Raw genomic sequence first — 20178 nt, forward strand, 5'->3', positions numbered from 1 at the left:
TACCACTTTAGATACTTTTGTGGCGGATGACCTCCTGGGAGAATGCAACCAACCAGGTTACAGGCACTGAACACAGGTCCATGGTGCAGAAGGGAAAGACAGAGAGCGGTAGTGATAGGGGACTCAATAGTGAGGGGAACAGATAGGATATTCTGTGGATGTGAACTTGACACTTGGATGGTATGTTGCCTCCCAGGTGCCAGGGTCAGGGATGAACCAAGTGCCGTACACAACATTTTGGAGGGGGACAGGGAGCAGCCAGATGTCTTAGTACATACTGGTACCAATGACATAGGAAGGAAAAGCAAGGAGGTCCTGATAAGAGAATTTAGAGAGCTAGGGAGAAAGCTGAGAAGCACGACCTCCTGGGTAATCATTTCTGGATTGCTGCCTGTGCCATGTACCAGTGAGGGTAGAAGCAGGATGATTTGGCAGATAAATGCATGGTTGAGAAGCTGGTGCAGGGCTTCAGGGTCTTGGATCATTGGGATCTCTTCTGGGGGAGGTATGACCTGTTCAAAAGTGACGGGTTGCACCTGAACTTAAGGGGGACAATATTCCCACGGGCAGGTTTGTTAGAGCTGTTGGGGAGGGTTTAAACTAATTTGGCTGGGGTGTGGGAATTGGAGTGAAGGGATTCAGGAAAGGTTGGATGGTTAAAAAGTAAAGATAGCGTGCAGTCAGACTGTCAGGAAGGGCAGGCAGGTGATGGAACGTAATTGCAGCCAACAGGCTGAGTATCAAAACATGATGGATGCAAAATCAGAAAGGATAGCAAATACTGTACTAAAGGTGTTGTATCTAAATGCGCATAGTATAAGAAATAAGGTGGATGATCTTGTTGCGGTATTACAGAATGCCAGGTATGATATTGTGGCCATCACCGAATTGTGGCTAAAGGATGGTTGTAGTTGGGAGCTGAATGTCCAAGATTACACATTGTATTGGAGGGATAGGAAGGTAGGCAGAGGGGGTGGTAAAGAATGGCATCAAATCAGCAGAAAAATGTTTCATAGGATGAGAAGTTGTTGAATCCTGTGGGTTGAGTTAAGAAACTGAAAGGGTAAAAGGAAGTTGTTGGCAGTTATATACAGGCCTCCCAACAGTGGCTGGCATGTGGCCCACAGATTACAAAAGGAAATAGAAAATGCGAGTCAAAAGGACAATGTTATGGTAGTCATGGGAAATTTTAACATGCAGGTCGATTGGGAAAATCAGGTTGGTAATGGATCTCAAAGGAGTGAGTTTGTTGAATGTCTACGAGATGGCTTTTTAGAGCAGTTTGTCACTGAGCCTACTAGGGGATCAGCTATACTGGATTGGGTGTTATGTAATGAACCGGAGGCGATTAGGGAGCTTAAGCTAAAAGAACCCTTAGGAACCAGTGATTCCAATATGATTGTGTTCAACTTGAAATTTGAAAGTGAAGTCTGATATTGCAGTATTTCAGTGGAATAAGGGAAATTACAGTGCGATGAGAAAGGAGTTGGCTAAAGTAAATTGGATGGAGATGCTGGCAGGGATGTCAGCAGAGCAGCAATGGTGTGCATTTCTGGGAAAATGAGGAAGGTGCAGGACATGTGTATTCCAATGAAGAAATACTCTGTTGTGTATGTGACCTGGTTACACAACAATGCTATTAATAAAAACACGCTGGAGACGGCAGCTAAGTTTCATGGTTCTTTACTGGCAGAAACCGAACTCGGCACACACACACAGATCAATACGCACCTAATAGCGCATTCAATGACATGTTACTAAAACATAATCTCTTATACTGTAGGCTATACAGTACATACTCAAATGGTAAAATAGTACAACCATGGCTGACAAGGGAAGTCAGAGCTATTGCAAAAGCAAAAGAAAGGGCATGCAACAAAGCAAAAATTAGTGGGAAGACAGAGGATTGGGAAGTTTTTAAAAACCTACAGAGAGCAACTAAAAAAAATCATTAGAAGAGAAAAGATGAAATATGAAAGCAAGCTAGCAAATAATATCAAAGTGGATAGTAAAAGTTTTTTCAAGTATGTTAATAATAAAAGAGAAATGAGAGTGGACATAGTACCACTAGAAAATGAGGCAGGAAAAATAATAAAAGGGGACATGGAGATGGGTAATGAACTAAATCAGTATTTTGCATCAGTCTTCACTGGGAGGAAGACACCAGCAGTTTGCTTAATGTTGTAGTGTGTGAAGGAAGAGAAGTGGGTACAGTTCCTATTACAAGAGAGAAGGTGCTCAAAAAGCTGGAAGACCTAAAGGTACATGAATCACCCAGACCAGATGAACTGCACCCTAGGATTCTGAAGGAGGTAGTGTTAGATATTGTGGTGGCATTAGAAATAATCTTTCAAAAATCATTGGACTCTGGCATAGTGCCAGAGGACTGGAAAATTGCAAATGTCACTCCACTCTTTAACAAAGGAAATAGAAAAGAAATTATAGACCAGTTGGCCTGCCCTCAGTGGTTGGGAAGATGGTGCAGTCAATTGTTAAGGATGAGGTTATGGAGTACTTGATGACACAGAACAAGATAGTACAAAGTCAGCATGGTTTCCTTCAGGGAAAACCCTGCTTGACAAACCTGTTCCAATTCTTTGAGGAGATTACAAGCAGGATCGATAAAGGGGATGAGGGGATGCAGTGGATGTTGTATATCTGGACTTTCAGAAGGCCTTTGACAAGGTGCCACACATGAGGCTGCTTACCAAGTTAAGAGCCCATGGTATTTTGGAAAGTTACTAACATGCTTAGAGCATTGGCTGATTGGTAGGAGGCAGCGAGTGGGAATAAAAGGATCCTTTTCTGGTTGGCTATTAGCGATTAGTGATGTTCCGCAAGGGTCGGTGTTGGGGCCACTTCTTTTTATGCTGTATATAAATAATTTAGCTGATGGAATAGATGGCTTTGTTGCCAAGTTTGCAGATGATACAAAGATTGGTGGAGGGGCCGGTAGTGTTGAGGAAACAGGTAGGATGCAGAAAGGCTTAGAAAGATTAGGAGAATGGACAAGAAAATGGCAAATTAAATACAATGTTGGAAAATGCATGGTCGTGCACTTTGGTAGTAGAAGCAAATGTGCGGACTGTTTTCTAAATGGGCAGAAAATCCAAAAATTTGAGATGCAAAGGGACTTGGGAGTCATTATGCAGAACACCCTAAAGATTAACTTGCAGGTCGAGTTAATGGCGAAGAAGGCAAATGCCAAGTTAGCATTCATTTCAAGAGAGCTAGAATACAAGAGCAAGGATGTGATGCTGAGGCTTCACCTTGAGTACTGTGAACAGGTTTGGTTCCTCATCTTAGAAAAGATGTGCTGACATTGGAGAGGATCCAGGGGAGGTTCACTAGGTTGGTTCCAGGAATGAAAGGGTTATCATACAAGGAATATTTGATGGCCCTGGGTCTGTACTCGCTGGAATTCAGAAGGATAAGGGGGATCTAATTGAAGCCCTTTGAATGTCGAAAGCCCTAGACAAAGTAGATGTGGAAAGGTATGTTTCCCATGGTGGGGGAGTCTAGAACAAGAGGGCACAGCCTCAGGATAGAGGAGCGCCCTTTCCAAACAGAGATGCAGAGAAATTTCTTTAGCCAAAGGATGGTGAATTTGTGGAATTTATTGTCACGTGCAGCTGTGGAGGCCGGGTTGCTGGGTGTATTTAAAGCAGAGATTGATAGGTTCTTGATTGGACATGGCATCAAAGGTTACGGGGAGAAGGCCAGGAACTGGGGTTGAGGAGGCGGAAGAAAAGGATCACCCATGATTGAATGGTTGAGCAGATTCGATAGCCAGATGGACTAATTCTGTTTTTATGCCTTATGGTCTAAAGTGAACTATGAAATGTCTTTGGTGAATAAGATTAAGGAGAATCCCAAAACATGATACTTGTACAACAGGAGTAAGCAGATAGTGAGGGAAATGGTAGGTTCATTATAAGGACAAATGAGAGAAATTATGCATGGAGTCAGAGGTATCATGTCGGTGAAAACAGGGAGGGTCATAAACACGAGAAAAACTGCAGATGCTGGAAATCCAAATCAACACAAACAAAATGCTGAAGGAGCTCAGCAGGCCGGGCAGCATCTGTGCAGTCCTGATGAAGGGTTTCAGCCCAAAACATCGACTGCTTAATCTTTTCCATAGATGTTGCCTGGTCGGCTGAGTTCCTCCAGCATTTTGTGAGGGGTATGTTGATATTCTGAAGCATGTCAATATTAAGAAAGAGATGATGTAGGTGTCTTGATATGATAAGGTGGATGTCCCAAGAATACTGATGGAATCCATCCTAGAATATCGAGGAAGGTTATTTCTGGACTCTTAAGGGAGATCTTTGCATCTCTTTAACCAAAGGCAAGGTCCTAGAAGATTGGAAGTAGCCAATGTTATAACTTATCTTCTTGGAAAGAAGGGCATCAGGGTATTCCAGGAAATTATAGAACCAGTGAGCTTCATACTCGCGCTGAGGAAATTATTGAAGATTCCAAGGTACAGGATTTACTGACAGTTGGAAAAGCACGGACTTATTAGGGATCATCAGTATGGGTTTGTGCAAGGGAAATCCTGTCTCAAAACTTGATTCTTTTTGAGTTAATGAAGATAATTCACGAGGGTAGGACAGTGCATATTGTCTACATGGACTTTAATAAAGAAGTTAACAATTGACAATATTTATAGTTGGTTATCAACAATTGGGCCCAGTGTTTTAAGGATGTATACTAAAATTTACTGATACATTCTTCGAGTTGTACTGAGACTTGTCTATGATGATTGTGCATGCGAGAGGGAATCCCATTAAGAAGGATATCAACCAAGGGACCCCACACTCTATCTTATCTAATTGCTTGATGGATATTGTATTTTGTATTTTAAAGAAGGAAGAAAGTGGTTTTCATCTCAATCAATATAACATCTGATGCTATACCCTTGCTTTTGATGACAAGGCTGCAGTTAGAGATTCTCATAAAGGCATGGGTAACAACCTCAATACTCTGAAAAGAATTTGTCCAAAGAAAAAAAAACCATCAAACACATTAAGACAACAGCTTTTTTATATATTACTTCAAAATACAAGATCTTTATTTATAGCAATGTTCCAAGATGGTGTATGAGTAAGACAGATGTAGAGATTAGTGATCCTTGCTAACTCAAGTGGTCATCTAGTTTGGGAAAGGCCTGATTGAAACCTCCACAAAAGGTAAAAATTGTTAATATTTGTTTTGATACCTTGATTAAATTATACATAGATCTTGAATAAAATACCTTAATAGTTACCAGTAAGGTCTTCAGGGGATCAGTTAAGATGTTGCTACATTTACCTTCAATGTGAATAACAGTCTCCCGTATACAAGATACACAATCGGTGTTTGAGTTTTCCTATACAAATGACCCAGATCCTCACTTCGATCATGAGGAAGTTGGAGCATTTTAGCAGGGTGAGATATTCTCTTGTTTTTGGGTTATTTGTATTTGTTAGAATTGATCTTAATGCAAAGATTCAAATATATTAAGACCTTACGTTTTTTTTAAATTTTAGTGTTGGAAATACTTTAGTTGGATTTGTATACAACTTTGGTATTGGCAATAGTAACATAGGAACAAGTTAATCCCAGAGATTAAAGCTCATGGGATCCACAGTGAGTTAGTAAAATGGGTCCAAAATTGGCTTAGTCATAGATATGGCATTGGTGGATATGTTTTTCTGACTGCAGGTCTGTGACCGGTGATGTTCTGTAAGGATCCATGCTGAGACCTGTTAGTTCTAATATACGCAGTGTACTGCTGCATTATGGCAGTCGTGCTAAACAGCAACTCCTTTGCTTGCATCTTCGGAAGCAGCTCTATTTCCATCTTTAATATCTCTACTTTTCCCTTTCAGGGGTTCTTTTGAAGACCCTGACCTGGAGCTACACGCTGACTTTGGTTCTTTGCAGGAATGGGACCCATTTTCAGGGTTTCAGGACCGACCAATGTTCGGCAAACCTAGGGGTCGGCCTGAGAGATAGCCTAGTGTTTGGAAGTCTGAGATCTTGGGGCTCTAGAGATGAGCGGATCGAGGATCAGTATCACAGTAGGAGACTTGTGTGTCCTTGGGGAGGCCTGAAAATCTTTCGCTGTGGGCCCGAAGACCCGAGATCTTTACGATTTTCAGGCACTGAGCTCGTAAAAGGCAACAAAACAGACTTTTTAACATCGTAAACAAGTGGGTTGTTGTTATGTCTCCTGCTCGCTGTGAAAATGGGGAACACCTCCTTCTCCCTTATTAGGGAGAGAGAGAACCTGTGGTTTGTCGAATACTGTATAAAATGCGATAGTCTATGGGATAACTGCAAGTCTGTGTCTTTGCTATCGCTTAGCTCACGCTTGTCCCCGGTAGCAAGTGCACTTTTTGTTTTGCAGTGTACGCGCAAGGGAAGCGGGGGGGGGTCTTTGGGGTTCTCACATTTAACTGTCATTCATTCCTTGGGGCACCTCTCTGTTTTTGTGGGTGTTTTGCAAAGAAAAAGCATTTCAGGATGTATATTGTATACATTTAACATAACATTACATTGAATCTTTGAACAGTTGAAATTCATCCTTATGGAATTCACACATCACAACAAAAATTTGTCTAACACACAAACATACAGAGTTGTACTAGTTTACCAAGAACAATGAGGCAAGGCTGTTGATTCACAGTGGGAAGCCACTTATGAGATTTACTCTGTAAACTAATAAAGCAATTTCTTCTATCAATACTTATATAATAATTTATCAAACCATGTAATATACATTTTAGGTAATTAAAACAACAGTCCTCAAAAAAATCAGCAAATCCTGTACGTGTATGCAGCACGCCTACAGGGGTGGATGGGATTACTCAGTGAATGCATCTCTGCATCTTTGCTGAGAAGACAGGATTCAACGGGAGAGACAGAATTATGGAAAACCATGATACAGCCAGTCTTCTAAGAAAACAAACTCTCCAATTGCAGGGGTATGCTGATATGATGAAAGAATAGGAAGTCCAATGAACAAGTTTGCAGATGACATGAAAACGGATCAGAGTTGAGGATAGTGAAGAAGGTTGTTAAAGGATACCACAGATACAGATGAGATGTTGCCCAGCACATATCAGATCAACAGGATTCTCAACACCCTTTCTGAAGGGTACAGTGGGGCTCCAATGTAGCAGACTAATCAGTCTGCCCCGTTAGCTTGTGTTGCCAGCTGGTACAATGGCTCGATACAAGTGCAGGCAATAGCAGCCTGCATCAGGGGAAGCCAACTGTCCTTGTAAGCATGACTCTTTACTTGGTAAGAGAATGAGATGCAACAACTATCTTTGAATTGGCTGGCCTAGGGATGACCTCATGCAATGGTGGATATCAATAACTATTGTTGCATTAAGAAGGAGCCTACCATTTTCACTCTGACATTGTTGGTTGAGGCAGGATGTCCCTCTTGTAACACAGACAATGTCTTCATGCCCATTGGAGAATCCCTCTTTGCAAGCGCATGGTAAGGAGGAGAGCCTGGTTTCTGCAATGTCCTGAAATCTAGATAGCCTGTCAGTAGTTTGGCAATCTACAAGAACGCTTAAAAGTAGCAAATGCTGAATCATGTTGCAGCAGAGGCCAGAGTAATAAACCAGCAACCAAGCAAAGGTCTGGGGTTAGCTGAAGCACTGTCAACTCTGTAGTCAGATCAATGCTGTGTGCTGGGTGAGATCATAATCTACCTGCAGTGTGAACCATTAGCAGATAGTAGTCTCTTTCATCAATAATGTCTATTTTGGAATCCACTCAGCACCTGCGTCTCCCAAATCACACCACAGAACTGAATGAATTTTCACCTTAGTTCTGCACAACCCTAAGATTAGAAATTGTTTGTATCTCAGGAATCACAAGAAACAGAAGGACTTTAATTATTTCCCTTTTAAAAACTAATTAAAGACAGTAAAATTCAATTTATTTTCTAAAAGGCCACATTGACAGAAGTTTTGAAAGCTGTAATATCGGTTTATTTCCTCTCAGGCCATATTACACCAATTATACCTCACACAAGATTGGGTATATCTGAGCAATAAACAAAATGCTGAAGGAACTGGATGTGTCAAGCAGCAGCTGTAGACAGCTGACTGTTCACTTTCCTCCACAGATGGTATCTGATCAGCTGAGTTCCTCCAACATTTCGCTTGTTGCATCTGTCCTCTCGTGTCTCAATTTATACTGACTCCAAATAAACTTGTACCTGGCTCTCAGAATAAGACCTAGATTCAAGAATGGCCTCTCTCAGTCTGCAATTTTCACTTAGCATAAGCTTGGAGACATCTAGGCCACAAGCTATTTACACAGGTTTCATCATTGAACAAGTTTATAATGGAAACTGAGAAACTGAATAAAAGTATATAATTTGTACAGCTTATAAGAGACACAATAGTTGATTACTATACAATTTCTCCTCAGAATTCCCTAACGTTTTGGCTTGTGAAAGCCCCAGACGGAAACCACTGTTACCGGCATTCGTAGTCCTGATCTTTCTTGCAAATGGAGTTTCTTCCCGAGTTTCAGCTCTTCAGATGGCAACGTGAACAACCCAAGTTCAATAACCAGCCAAGCACCTATGGGTGACGGGGGAGCCCATCCAATCCATCTACAGACTTACCACACTGATTCCAAAGATGAAGATTTTCCTCTCTGAACTCAGGAAAGCCAGCTGCAAAATCAATGCTACTCAGTCAGACTTCTGGCCGGGTGATGCAGGCACTTACTAACCACTGCACAAGATAGTTATTGATTGGCAACTCCAGGATTTTGAGGGTAAACGGGGTTAAGAGGGAGGCTTTTGCTGAGCAACAGCATCTTGCTTCTGTGTGTGATCTCCAGAAGCATTGTCATGGAAGAGCCTTGCCTTAGATCGAAACAAGGATAGACCTTGTCCATTCTATTATTTCAAGACTGCCATCTGTACCTTAATTCCATTTACCTGCTCTGGCCCTTTAATTCAACCTCCTCGTCCAAGAAGAGCCTAGGAGTCAGATGATTTGACAATGGTAATGACACTGGTGGGGGGTAGGGTAGGGGTCTTGGCCATAGTGCGAGCGTACTTCTGAAGGGCCTCATACTTGGTGCGCAAGCCATCAAGTTCCACTCTCATGTTGGCGTTCTCCTGGGCCAGCTTGGCCACCTCCTGCTGGAGATCGGTTCTCTGTCGCTGCAGCTCTTCCTTCTGTGTCACGCGCTTGACCCGACAGCTGGCTGCATAACCCCGGTTCTTCAGTGTCCGTCGCCGCTGCTTCAGCTGGACAATCTCCTCCTTACTCAGGCCCCGCAGGTGCTGGTTCAGTTCTCTCACCGTCATGGAGACCAACTCCTGGTCGCTGAGGGTCGGGACATTCTCTCCGGCCTCCTTCTTCACCTATCACCAGAAAACACTTTCAAAGTTCTCATCTTTCTTGGCCTTGATCCCTTTACTTGCTTCCTCACCAGAACCATTCCCCATCCCACTCCCCTCTCACAATAAGCACCAACCTCCCACCATTTACTTCTCAAAGATGTCACTTCATAACCTTTATCATTTTCCACTCCATCCAATAGCACCTCCTGAACACATTACCTCTATCTGAAAGTACATGAGAATAGAATCACTTACATACCATCAACACACACAAAATGCTGGAATGCAGCAGGCCAGGTAGCATCTGTAGGAAGAAGTACAGTCGACGTTTCCGGCCGAGACCCTTCGTTGGGACCATCCACACTTGAATATCTATCATTGGTCCTCCTTTGAAGTTAGGTCTAAATGTTAAGACTGCTCTCCTAGCCACACTGAGGAGTATGCTCACCACACGGACCACAAGGCCACAAGAAGTCACAAGAAACTGCTGATGCTGAGATCTGGAGAAACACACAACGTGCTGGAGGAACTCAGGGGGTCAGGGGACATCTTTAGGAGGAAATGGATAGTCGATGTTTTGTGTCGAACTACTTAGATGATGAAGGACCTTGATGTAAAACTTCAGCTGTCCATTTCACTCCATAGATGCTGTTTGACCTGCAGAGTTCCCCCAGTACTTTGGGTATTTGACTGTAAAGTCAATTTTGGATTAGCCTAGGTGGTGATGCATCACCTTCTTGAAACATTATCATGCATGTGCATGTGAATGCAATAGAGATCTGTCCTAGTCACAGCAAAAGAATGAATATGTTTCCAAGTCAAGGTCTGCATAATTGAAAGTAACTGGTGATGCTTTGCACCTGCAGCTCATCCTTCTAAGTGCCAGAATTTGTGGATTGGTGTAGATGAGAACAAACGAAACAAGGTGAAAGACGCTGTCCTGTGGGGGTGTGGATTACTCTACTTGTCAAAAGTCGCATTGTCATGATTGGTCAGTTTAAACTACAGTTGCTTTTCCCATTGGTTAACCACCTGGTGTCCTGTTTTAAACATCCCGGGTATAATATAGTGCATGGAAGGGGCTTGCTCTCTCTTCTTTTGTTTAAGGCAAATAGCGCACATAACCTTTAGGAGGTATGCTGTGCGCACACTTTTAACCAAATGTTCTTGGTTGAATCTGTCCTGCCGACACGTCGACTGTACTTTTTACCCACGGATGCTGCCTGGCCTGCTGTCGCTCGGATTTCCAGCACCTGCCGATTTTCTCTTGTTTGTGATTAGCTGAATGTGTGCCTGTTGAGTATTCAGCTCTGTAGTTTCTGTCATAGTGAGGGCTTTGCAAGTCTTGCCAACCTGCCGGTGGGTTATGAAGTGCCAGGAGACTGGTCAGACTAATTAGATTTTGCTAGGGTTGAAATGGGACGCCACATTATTTCCATACATAATTCATTGTATCTTCCCAGGAGAAAGGATGGCCGGTGGGATGCTTTCTGGCTCTTTGCAGTGATTGTAAGACATCATTATAAAATGACAATGACTCTTAACATGAATTGGAAAATCTCAGCCAGCGCTGTATTGTTCTGAGAGAATCATTTAGGAAGACCCCGACTCGAGCTGTAAAGCTAGGGGATAAGAATACAGAGACAGCTTGTAAGCACATAGGTGCTGTGTACCAAGCTGGTTGGCAGCCCGACCCTGTTAAGTCAATGGTCCTGCAGTGGGACTGGGAAATGGAGATGTCTGGCTGGATGTTGAAAATGAGGGAGAGGCAGTAGTGCGAACCCCTCACTATATCCCTCAAAATGATTGTCCTCTCCCCTGTGTACCCAAAACAGTATGGGCCAGGCCGGTGATCACACGATCTCACACCCACCATGGGCGCAGCATCAGCCCACGGCTTCTTCCTCTCAGGACGGGATCAGGAATGTATGGGGGTGGTGTAATGGGCCTCTTCGAGATAACAGAGGTCAGAGAGTTCTCTGCTAAGGAATTAGCAAGTTCAGGGGATAGGTACAGACAAAATGCCGAGGTGTCTTTGGACACGTGGTTATTGAGGATATGGGATGAGGGGGCTACCAGAGTAAGCTTATCTAACAGAAAGGTGAGTGCCTTAGGGAGCCTATCATCCCAAACGTGATCAATAATGCCCTGCGGATGCTCCTTGCTTCCCCTGAGCATAATGCATCACCGTGGGTTCAAGTAAAGGCAGCAGTTAAACTTGGGCATCCCACTCTTACTGATGGAATTTAAAACCCCAAGCAGAATGGAGCACAGTAGCAGGGGGCACTAAAGTTCCACACCAGTGGACTCTTATCACAAAATTATACCGTGATAGCGCTAATCCGCCAGAAGTCATTGGATTGACTTCTGGAATGATAGGACATGTTGCTACGGTGGTGGCTTCCAGAACAAATGGGGTGGTGCAGTCTTTAATAGCGCCAGCTGTTGGTCACCCTATAAGTACAGGACGGTAGCGTAGTAATTACCACAACGCTTTACAGTACCAGTGACCTGGGTTCAATTCCCGCTGCTGCTCATAAGGAGTTTGTACATTCTCCCCGTGACCTCGTGGGTTTCCGCCCACATTCCAAAGACATGCTGGTTGGTAGGTTAATTGGTCATTCTAGATTGTCCCGTGATGAGGCTCAGGTTAAACTGGGTGATATTGGGCACTTGTACTTTATTAGTCAAGAATACTGCCCCTACATTCCTGACAGGTTGGGTAGCACCTGCTTGGTCTTATCTGACAGTCAGTGGAGGCACCAGCTCATTTGCAATTACACTCCGGGGTGGGGTTGGTGGTGTTTTGGAGCACAAGGAGGGCAGTGGATTACTGTAGTACACTGGGAGGTGACTATTGGGCTTACAGTACTGGGTACTGTGCTTTGTTTTATATATAACTAAGGGAGTTTGTGGGAGTCATACTAGTTTGAGGTTTGGATCATCAAGTTCGAAGGGTGGAGCGTCCTATGGGGGCAGGGGGTAGTTGTTGGTGGTGGCTTATTCTGCCTGTCGAAAGTTGCTTTGTCATGATTGGTTAGTTTAGGAACTGCAGCTACTTTTCCTATTGGTTAGTCACTTGGTATCCAGTTCCAACTATCCCAGGTATAAAACAGCACATGGAAGGGACTTGCTCTCTTTTCCTTAGTTTAAGGCAAGCAGAGCACGTTACCATTGGGAAGGTATGCTCTGCCAATGCTTTTAATAAGTATGTTTGGTGAATGTATGTCTGTTGAATATTCAGCTTTGTAGTTTCTGTAACTTGAGGAACACAAGACTTGGTTGAATTTTTACTGTTTGTAAATAAGTGATTAATATATTTATTCAAAGTTAGTGTTCACCGTCTAACTTGCCAGACCCGCGAACCTGATTCAGTGTTACATGCTCAGACCTGATCTTCCAGCTAATAAGATCACTTTAACTTCTTCTGTCACTTTGATTTTTTCCTTAGTTTGGGAAAACAGAGCTGGACACATTTAATAAAGCCCTTTTTAATTAGAACAAGGCATTACTACACTTGTAATTAAATCCTCTTGCAATAAAGCCCAGTGTACTACATGCCTTCCTAATTGATTGCTATATCTATATGTTAATTTGCACATACAGTAGATTCTCAAGTCCCTCTGACTAGCAGCAACTTTTAATCTCCCATCGCTTAATCTCTTATTGTTTAAAAAAAAATTCCCTCCTTTTCTATTTCCTCAACTGAAGTGATTCATCTCATATTTTTCCACATTTCATTTGCTGTGTCCTTGTCCATTCACTTAAGCCATCTATTGGTAACTGAAGCCTTTTAGCTACACCACTACCTGGAAGATGGCATGCAATGCAGCCACAATGTGCCTGTGTTGGTGGAGACAAATACTGTTCTGCGCTAAATAATGAAGCACACATTGCTGGATTGAAAAGTTTAAAAGGTGTTTTATACACACACACACACACACACACACACACAAACTTCACTACCATTTACTAGAAGAAACTGAAAACTGGTACTATAAAATAGTGTAAACCAATACACACAAAAATAAAATTTCTGCTTACCTTTAATGCTTTATGTCCTTTAAAGTTAGCCGTCATTACACTGTCAACACCCAAAACAGTTTGAAAATGCACTGTAGGAGTAAAGCAAGCACAAATTTGCAAACTGTTATTCTTATAATTCATCGGTAAAAGAAAAATCTTACATTCACCACAATTTAAGAATTAGAGCAACACTGAGATAGTCTGTGTTGTAGAAATCATGCTGAACCAAGCCCAACGACGGCTCTATTGTTTAGATTGTTTAGAACAACTCACCCAAAATGCTGGAGCAACTCAGCAGGCCAGGCAGCACCCATGGAAAAGAGTAAACAGTGACGTCTCAGGTCAAAACCCTTCGGCATTCCTGATAAAGGGTCTCAGCCCAAAATGTCAACTGTACTTTTCCATAGATGTTGCCTGGCCTGCTGAGTTCCTTCAGCATTTTGAGTTTTGCTCAAATTTCCAGCATCTGCAGATTTTCTCTTGTTTGTCTATTGCTTGGAAACTGTTTTCAGAAACAACCTACTCACAGCATTCTCCATTATGAGGCTGCATCACATGTAGCCACTGTAAGGAGGCTCCAGGTTTGAGGAACTGAACACAGTTGGGTCAGCGGTGTTTTTTATTGGCTTCGGTGGCAACATTATCTCCAGAGAAGCATTCTGTTTAATCAGCACCTTGTCCATTTGAAGGATGATAGGTGAGAAAGTTGAAAGTAGCAAGGATGTATCCCGGCCACTGTGGACACTGCTGTGTGACTAAAGCCCAGCTGAGTCAACTTGAGTAGAAGGGAGTGAAAGGAGAGTGGGAAATGCTAATATATCAAGCATCACCCCCTTGCAATACAGATGGCAAACCACCCCTCAACCCAAACTATTATCAGCATAGCTAAAAGACTCAGTTCTAAATTGCACCTTTCACAGAGTCTAACTGTAAAGCACTTAGAATATCTCAGATTATTTCTGAAGTAGTCAATTGTAAAGTAGGAAACAGGAATTAGTTTGCACACAGAAAGCACCTACCCTGAAAGAGCAACAGACAACCAGACAACCTCTTCTGCTGATTTTCACTCCTAGGTAAATATTAGCTCAGATCACAGGATACAGAGGCCCACAACTGCCTTTTGGAAACTGGCTGTTGAGTTGCACAATAGCAGGGGTTGTGCTCAGCCTTCCAGGCCATTGCCTCGCTGCCTACAACTCTCAACAAGAAAAGATTTGCACTCGATCCACAGAACCCTAATGCGGAGCACTAACCAGCAGATTTTACCCATTAAAAGGAATGACTAAGACTTCGTCAAAGTTACCTATGTGGCTGGGGAGGGGAGGGCTGAAATGGGGATTAGATTTTTCTTTGTTTTCCTGTGACACACCTTCTAAAAGCCAAATTGTGAAATACATACCTAGAACCATAGAACATTACAGCACAGAAACAGGCCTTTTGGCCCTTCTTGGCTGTGCCAAACCATTTTCCTGCCTAGTCCCACTGACCTGCACCTGGGCCATATCCTCCATACACCTCTCATCCATGTGCCGGTCCGAGTTTTTCTTAAATGTTAAAAGTGAGCCCGCATTTACCACTTCATCTGGCAGCTCACTCCACCCTCCCACCACTCTCTGCGTGAAGAAGCCCCCCATAATGTTCCCTTTAAACTTTTCCCCTTTCACCCTTTACCCATGTCCTCTGGTTTTTTTCTCCCCTAGCCTCAGTGGAAAAAGCCTGCTTGCATTCACTCTATCAACGCCCATCATAATTTTATATATCTCTATCAAGTCTCCCCTCATTCTTCTACGCTCCAGGGAATAAAGTCCTAACCTATTCAACCTTTCTCTGTAACTCAGTTTCTCAAGTCCCGGCAACATCCTTGTAAATCTTCTCTGCACTCTTTCAACCTTATTAATATCCTTCCTGTAATTCGGTGACCTGTGGATTAAAGAGTCAAAGCAAGGAAAGACAGAGATTTAAAAACCCTTACCTTCTTGACAAAGAGTAGAAAAGAAGTGACAAAATAATTGAGGAAACCATTTACAATGAAATCGGGGATGAGTAAGAGCAGGCACTGAGTGATGTATGAAATGACACGTGTCACCACTAAGCTCACGCTGCTACTCCTACATGAAAACTTTGCAGTAAATGACCACATCCTATGTGTGCATACACTCTGTCTGTACACCTTTTCATGCAGACTGCTACAGCACATTACTGAACATATAGGACTGTTTCTAGGTCTTCGTGTCTGTTCCTATATCAATCAGGCAGGTTTTTGAGTTCCAGTCACTCACCTCCCTGCACATACTGAACTAACCACATTGAGATGCACAGGAAACGCTGTCCCCCCCCCCCCACCCCCAGCCCCTGTGACCTGGGGTGTTGGAGCAGTATCAGTACTTTCTGTGCTGATGCAAAACTCACCACAGAATCAACTGCTTCCTATCTATTTCGGCCCCATTGGGTCAAGTGTTGTGTTCACAATTTCTGGTATAGTTAAAGAGAAAGTGAAGATAAAGATGAACTTTATTTGTCACGGGCACAGCAAAACATGCAGTGAAGTGCATCGTTTTGCTTCAATGCCCAGCGCACTCTGAAGATGTGCAGGAGGCAGCCAGCAAGTGTGGCCATGCTACCAGCATTAACATAGCCTGCCCACAACTCCCTAACACTAACCATACATCTCTGGAACATAGGAGGAAATGACAGCACCTGGAGGAACCCCATGCAGGGTCACAGGGAGAATGAACAAGCTCCTTACAGACAGCAGCAGCAATTAAACGCTGATCAGTGGTGGCTGGTGTTATAAAGCAATTGTGCTAACTGCTTCTCTACCATGAACAGCAAAACAGTAAGAGAGCAACAGAATAGGAAGAATAAATTAGACAATAGGTGCAGGAGTAGGCCATTCGGCCCTTCGAGCCAGCACCGCCATTCAATGTGATCATGGCTGATCATCCATAATCAGTACCCCGTTCCTGCCCTCTCCCCATATCCCCTGACTCCGCTATCTTTAAGAGCTCTAGCTGACTCTTTCTTGAAAGCATCCAGAGAATTGGCCTCCACTGCCTTCTGGGGCAGAGCATTCCACATATCTACCACTCTCTGGGTGAAAAAGTTTTTCCTCAACTCCGTTCTAAATGGCCTACCCCTTATTCTTAAATTCTGCCATGCTCCAAAACCACCAAAAATCTAGGAAAAAATGTCAATATCCTGCAGGTAACAAAATTAAGAATGTCAATATCCTGCAGTTATGGGCAGTAAAAGATGTCATTATCCTGCAGGTAATGATATGGAAATTCTAGATAGGTGACAAAGAATGGTTAAAGAAACCCTTTTTCTGAGTCTCGCCATGTCCAAATCAAAAAACAACATAATCTTATTTCACTGAGTAGCAAGCTCAGTTCAAAAGTTAGAACATCTACATTTAAGATCTACTCCAGAGATTCTACTGCCAAAATCTAGTACAGTACTGATGATTTAGGAACAGGGCAAAGGAGATCTACCAAATATTGTTGACAATTCTTCTTCCTCAACTATCACTAAAACAGGTCTTCTGGTCATTATAACATTTCCGTTTGTGAAGGAAATCTGGTTCTGTTTTCGACATTGCATGCAACTTCAAATCAGTCGTACCTCATTTGCAATGCAGTGTCAGACACATGCCAAGTTTATGAAAAACACTACATAAATGCAAAATCTGTCTTTCAATAACAAACCTAATTTACCACAGCAATTACCTGCCACACACTACTGTAGGAACTAACTTATTGAACAGCCCTTCACAAAAGACCCACAAGTTTGACTCTAATTAATAAAAAAAATTAAATGCAGCAAATGCTTATCTTTACCAAATCTGAGCTAGCCTTTGGATTGTTTTTTATCCCTCCAAAGGTTAACCAGATCTTGGAGGAGTAAGAGAATGTTATCATTCAGAGGATCTGTCCTGGATCCAGCACATAAACGTCATTACAAAGAAAGCACAGCAGCATCTTTACACTCTTGGAAGGTTCCAAGATTTGGCATGTCATCTAAAATTTTGACAAACTTCTACAGATGTGTGGTGGAGAGTATATTGACTGGTCAAATCACGCCCTTTATGGTAATACCAATGCCCTTAAACAGAAATGCCTACCAAAAGTACTGGCTGCATCCCAGACCATCTCTCCACCATTGAGCACATCTACACGGTGCATTGTCACGGGAAAGCAGCCTCCATCATCAGGGATCCCCACCATCTGGGCTTGTTCTGTTCTTGCTGCTGCCATCAGGAAGAAGGTTCAGCAGTCTCAGTACCCACACCCCAGGTTTAAGAACAGCTATTACCGTTCAACCTTCAAGCTCTTGAACCAGAGGGGATAACATCACTAGCCAATCACTGAACTGTTCCCACAACCTATGGACTCACTTCCAAAGACACTTCATCTCATGTTCTCGATATTTATTGCTTATTTGTTTATTATTATTAATTTACATTCTTTCTTTTTGTATTTGCACAATTTGTTGTCTATTGCACACTGGTTGTTTGTCCATCCTGTTGGATGTGGCCTTTCATTGATTCTATTGTGTTTCTTGTATTTACTGTGAATGCCCACAAGAAAATGAATCTCAGGGTTTTATGTGGTGACAGAAATGTACTTTGAAATTTAAACTTGCTAACCAAGGTTTTCTTTCTCATTAATAAATTTCCAGATATAAATGTCACTGGCAAGGCCACCTTCATTAGCATCCTAGCTGCCTTTCAGAGACAAAAGTTGAGCCAAGTACATGCAGAATTGCTTACTCATGGATGATGGCTCCCACCAATGTGTACAGTATAGAACAGTATAATAAACAGAAGTAGGAACAGATCACTCAGCTTCTCTGCCTGCTCCATCAGTCAGTGATATAGAAGGTAAAAGATAAGCTAACTCCACACCCCTCGATTCCCTTAAATCACAAATATCCATCAGTTTCTATCTTGAAACTCAAGAGACCTGTTGGGTAGAGAATTCCAAAGATTAAAACCCACAGTTAAAGAACTCAGTGGTCCCAAATGGCCTTTATTTTGAGACCATAACCCCTGGCTCTAGATAACCCAGAAAGGGAAACATCAACCGTTTCTACCCTGTCAAGCCCTCAAATATTCTTTTTTTATCTTTCGAATCATCTCTGATTCGAGCACTCAGCGTTCCCACCCTTCACTCCAATCACCTCAGCAATGCGTAGGACAGTCCTCGCTAGAGAGACGGTCAACATAGAAACAGGCAGGGAATTGAATACAACCTGGGCGCGGTCGCCAAGGGAACCGGAGACCTGTTTCTTTGCTGTACAACTCCACACCATCACCACTTCATGTTCTTTGTACATTTGATCTGTCATTCTCATCTTGAATATACTCTTGATATACTTGAATATACAGCACTTGAGCATCTCTGTCGGGCTGACAATTCAAATGAGCCATGACCTTCTGAGAAGAAATTCCTCTCCTAAATATGGTATCCTGATTGGGAGATATTCTCTCCACACCCAACCCGTCAAACGCTCTCTGGTATGCTTCAATAAAATCACCTCTTGTTCTCAAATACTTAAAATAGTAAGGTGCTACCTACCTCCTCAATCTCTCATCGTATATCAACCACTTCACTCTAAAATTCCACCAAGTGAGCATTATCTGCACTACCTCCAGTGCAATTATATATTTTTTAAAATATTGAAACCAAAACTGTATACAATGCTCAAGAGTCACACTGGCATTCTGTAAAGTTGCATCACAATCTATACACTCCATCAATGAAGGTTAACATCGCTTTAGCCTGCCCACATTACTTGCTGTACTTGCAGTTTAACCCTTCGTTTGTGCACTTGGCCTACCATCTACCCCATCCCCGAGGCGTAGTGGTTAGAGTGACGCTATTACAGCTCTATATGTTGGAGTTTCGTGTTCAAACCCAGCATTCTCTGTAAGGAGTTTGTACATCCTCCCCATCAAATGCGTGGGTTTCCTCCGGGTGCTCGCTTCTTCCCACAAAGATGTACCAGTTAGTAGGGAATTGGTCATTATAAATTGTCACAGAATTAAGCTAGGGTTAACTCGGGGACTGCAGGCGGTGCAGCTCCGAGAGCCAGAAGGGCTTATTTCACGCAAATAAAAACAAAAACAAATCCCAGATTTTTTGGTACTAACATTTAACTAATAATAAAAACCAATATTACACAACTAAAAAAGCAATAAGGAGAGAAAAGATTAAATATGAAGGTAATTTAACCAATAATATAAAAGAGGACTTTCAGATATAAAGAGTAAAAGAGAGACAAGAGTGGACATCGGACAGCTGGAAAATGACGCAGGAGGGGTAACAATGGAGAAAGAAGGAAATGGTGGATGTACTTTGCATCAGTCTTCACTCTGGAAGACACCAGCAGCATGCCAGAAATTTCAGAGTATCAGGTGCCAGAAGTGAATATAGTCACTATTAGAAAGGAGAAGATGCTGGGGAAACTGAGAAGTCTGGAGTCACCTGGACTACACCCCAGGGTTCTAAAAGAGGTGGCTGAAGAGATTGTGCAGGCATTGATCGTGATCTTTCAAGAATCACTAGAATCTGGAGTGGCTCCATAAGACTGGAATATTGCATATTCCACTCTTTAGAAAGTGGGGGGCGGGGGGGAGGGAGGCAAATGACAGGAAATTATAGACCTGTCAACCTGACTTCAGTGGTTAGGAAGATGTTACAGTTCATTAACAAGGATAAGGTTTCAGGGAGGCACGCAATAAAATAGGCCAAAGCCAGCAAGGGGAACTCTTTCCT

The 20178-nt window shown here is 42.7% G+C and overlaps 1 protein-coding gene across 3 annotated transcripts in view; it reads right to left on the minus strand.

Moving 5' to 3' along the window:
• Positions 1 to 1667: 1667 nt before the first annotated feature.
• Positions 1668 to 20178, minus strand: part of mafk (v-maf avian musculoaponeurotic fibrosarcoma oncogene homolog K) — a 36380-nt gene continuing 17869 nt past the window's right edge. Inside the window, exons 1-3 of one of the 3 annotated variants that reach the window (XM_073060985.1) lie at positions 15375 to 15421; positions 13421 to 13491; positions 1668 to 9397 (exon numbers count right to left, since the gene is read on the minus strand). In XM_073060985.1, coding sequence (XP_072917086.1) covers positions 9008 to 9397; positions 13421 to 13456 — 426 coding nt within the window. In that variant the 5' untranslated portion in view covers positions 13457 to 13491; positions 15375 to 15421 and the 3' untranslated portion in view covers positions 1668 to 9007. Of the gene's footprint in view, positions 9398 to 13420; positions 13492 to 14421; positions 14438 to 15374; positions 15422 to 20178 lie in introns of those variants that run through there. The other 2 variants (XM_073060986.1, XM_073060984.1) reach the window with 2 other exon arrangements.

This window comes from Hemitrygon akajei, chromosome 11 (genome assembly GCF_048418815.1).
Source record: "Hemitrygon akajei chromosome 11, sHemAka1.3, whole genome shotgun sequence".
NCBI lineage: Eukaryota > Metazoa > Chordata > Chondrichthyes > Myliobatiformes > Dasyatidae > Hemitrygon > Hemitrygon akajei.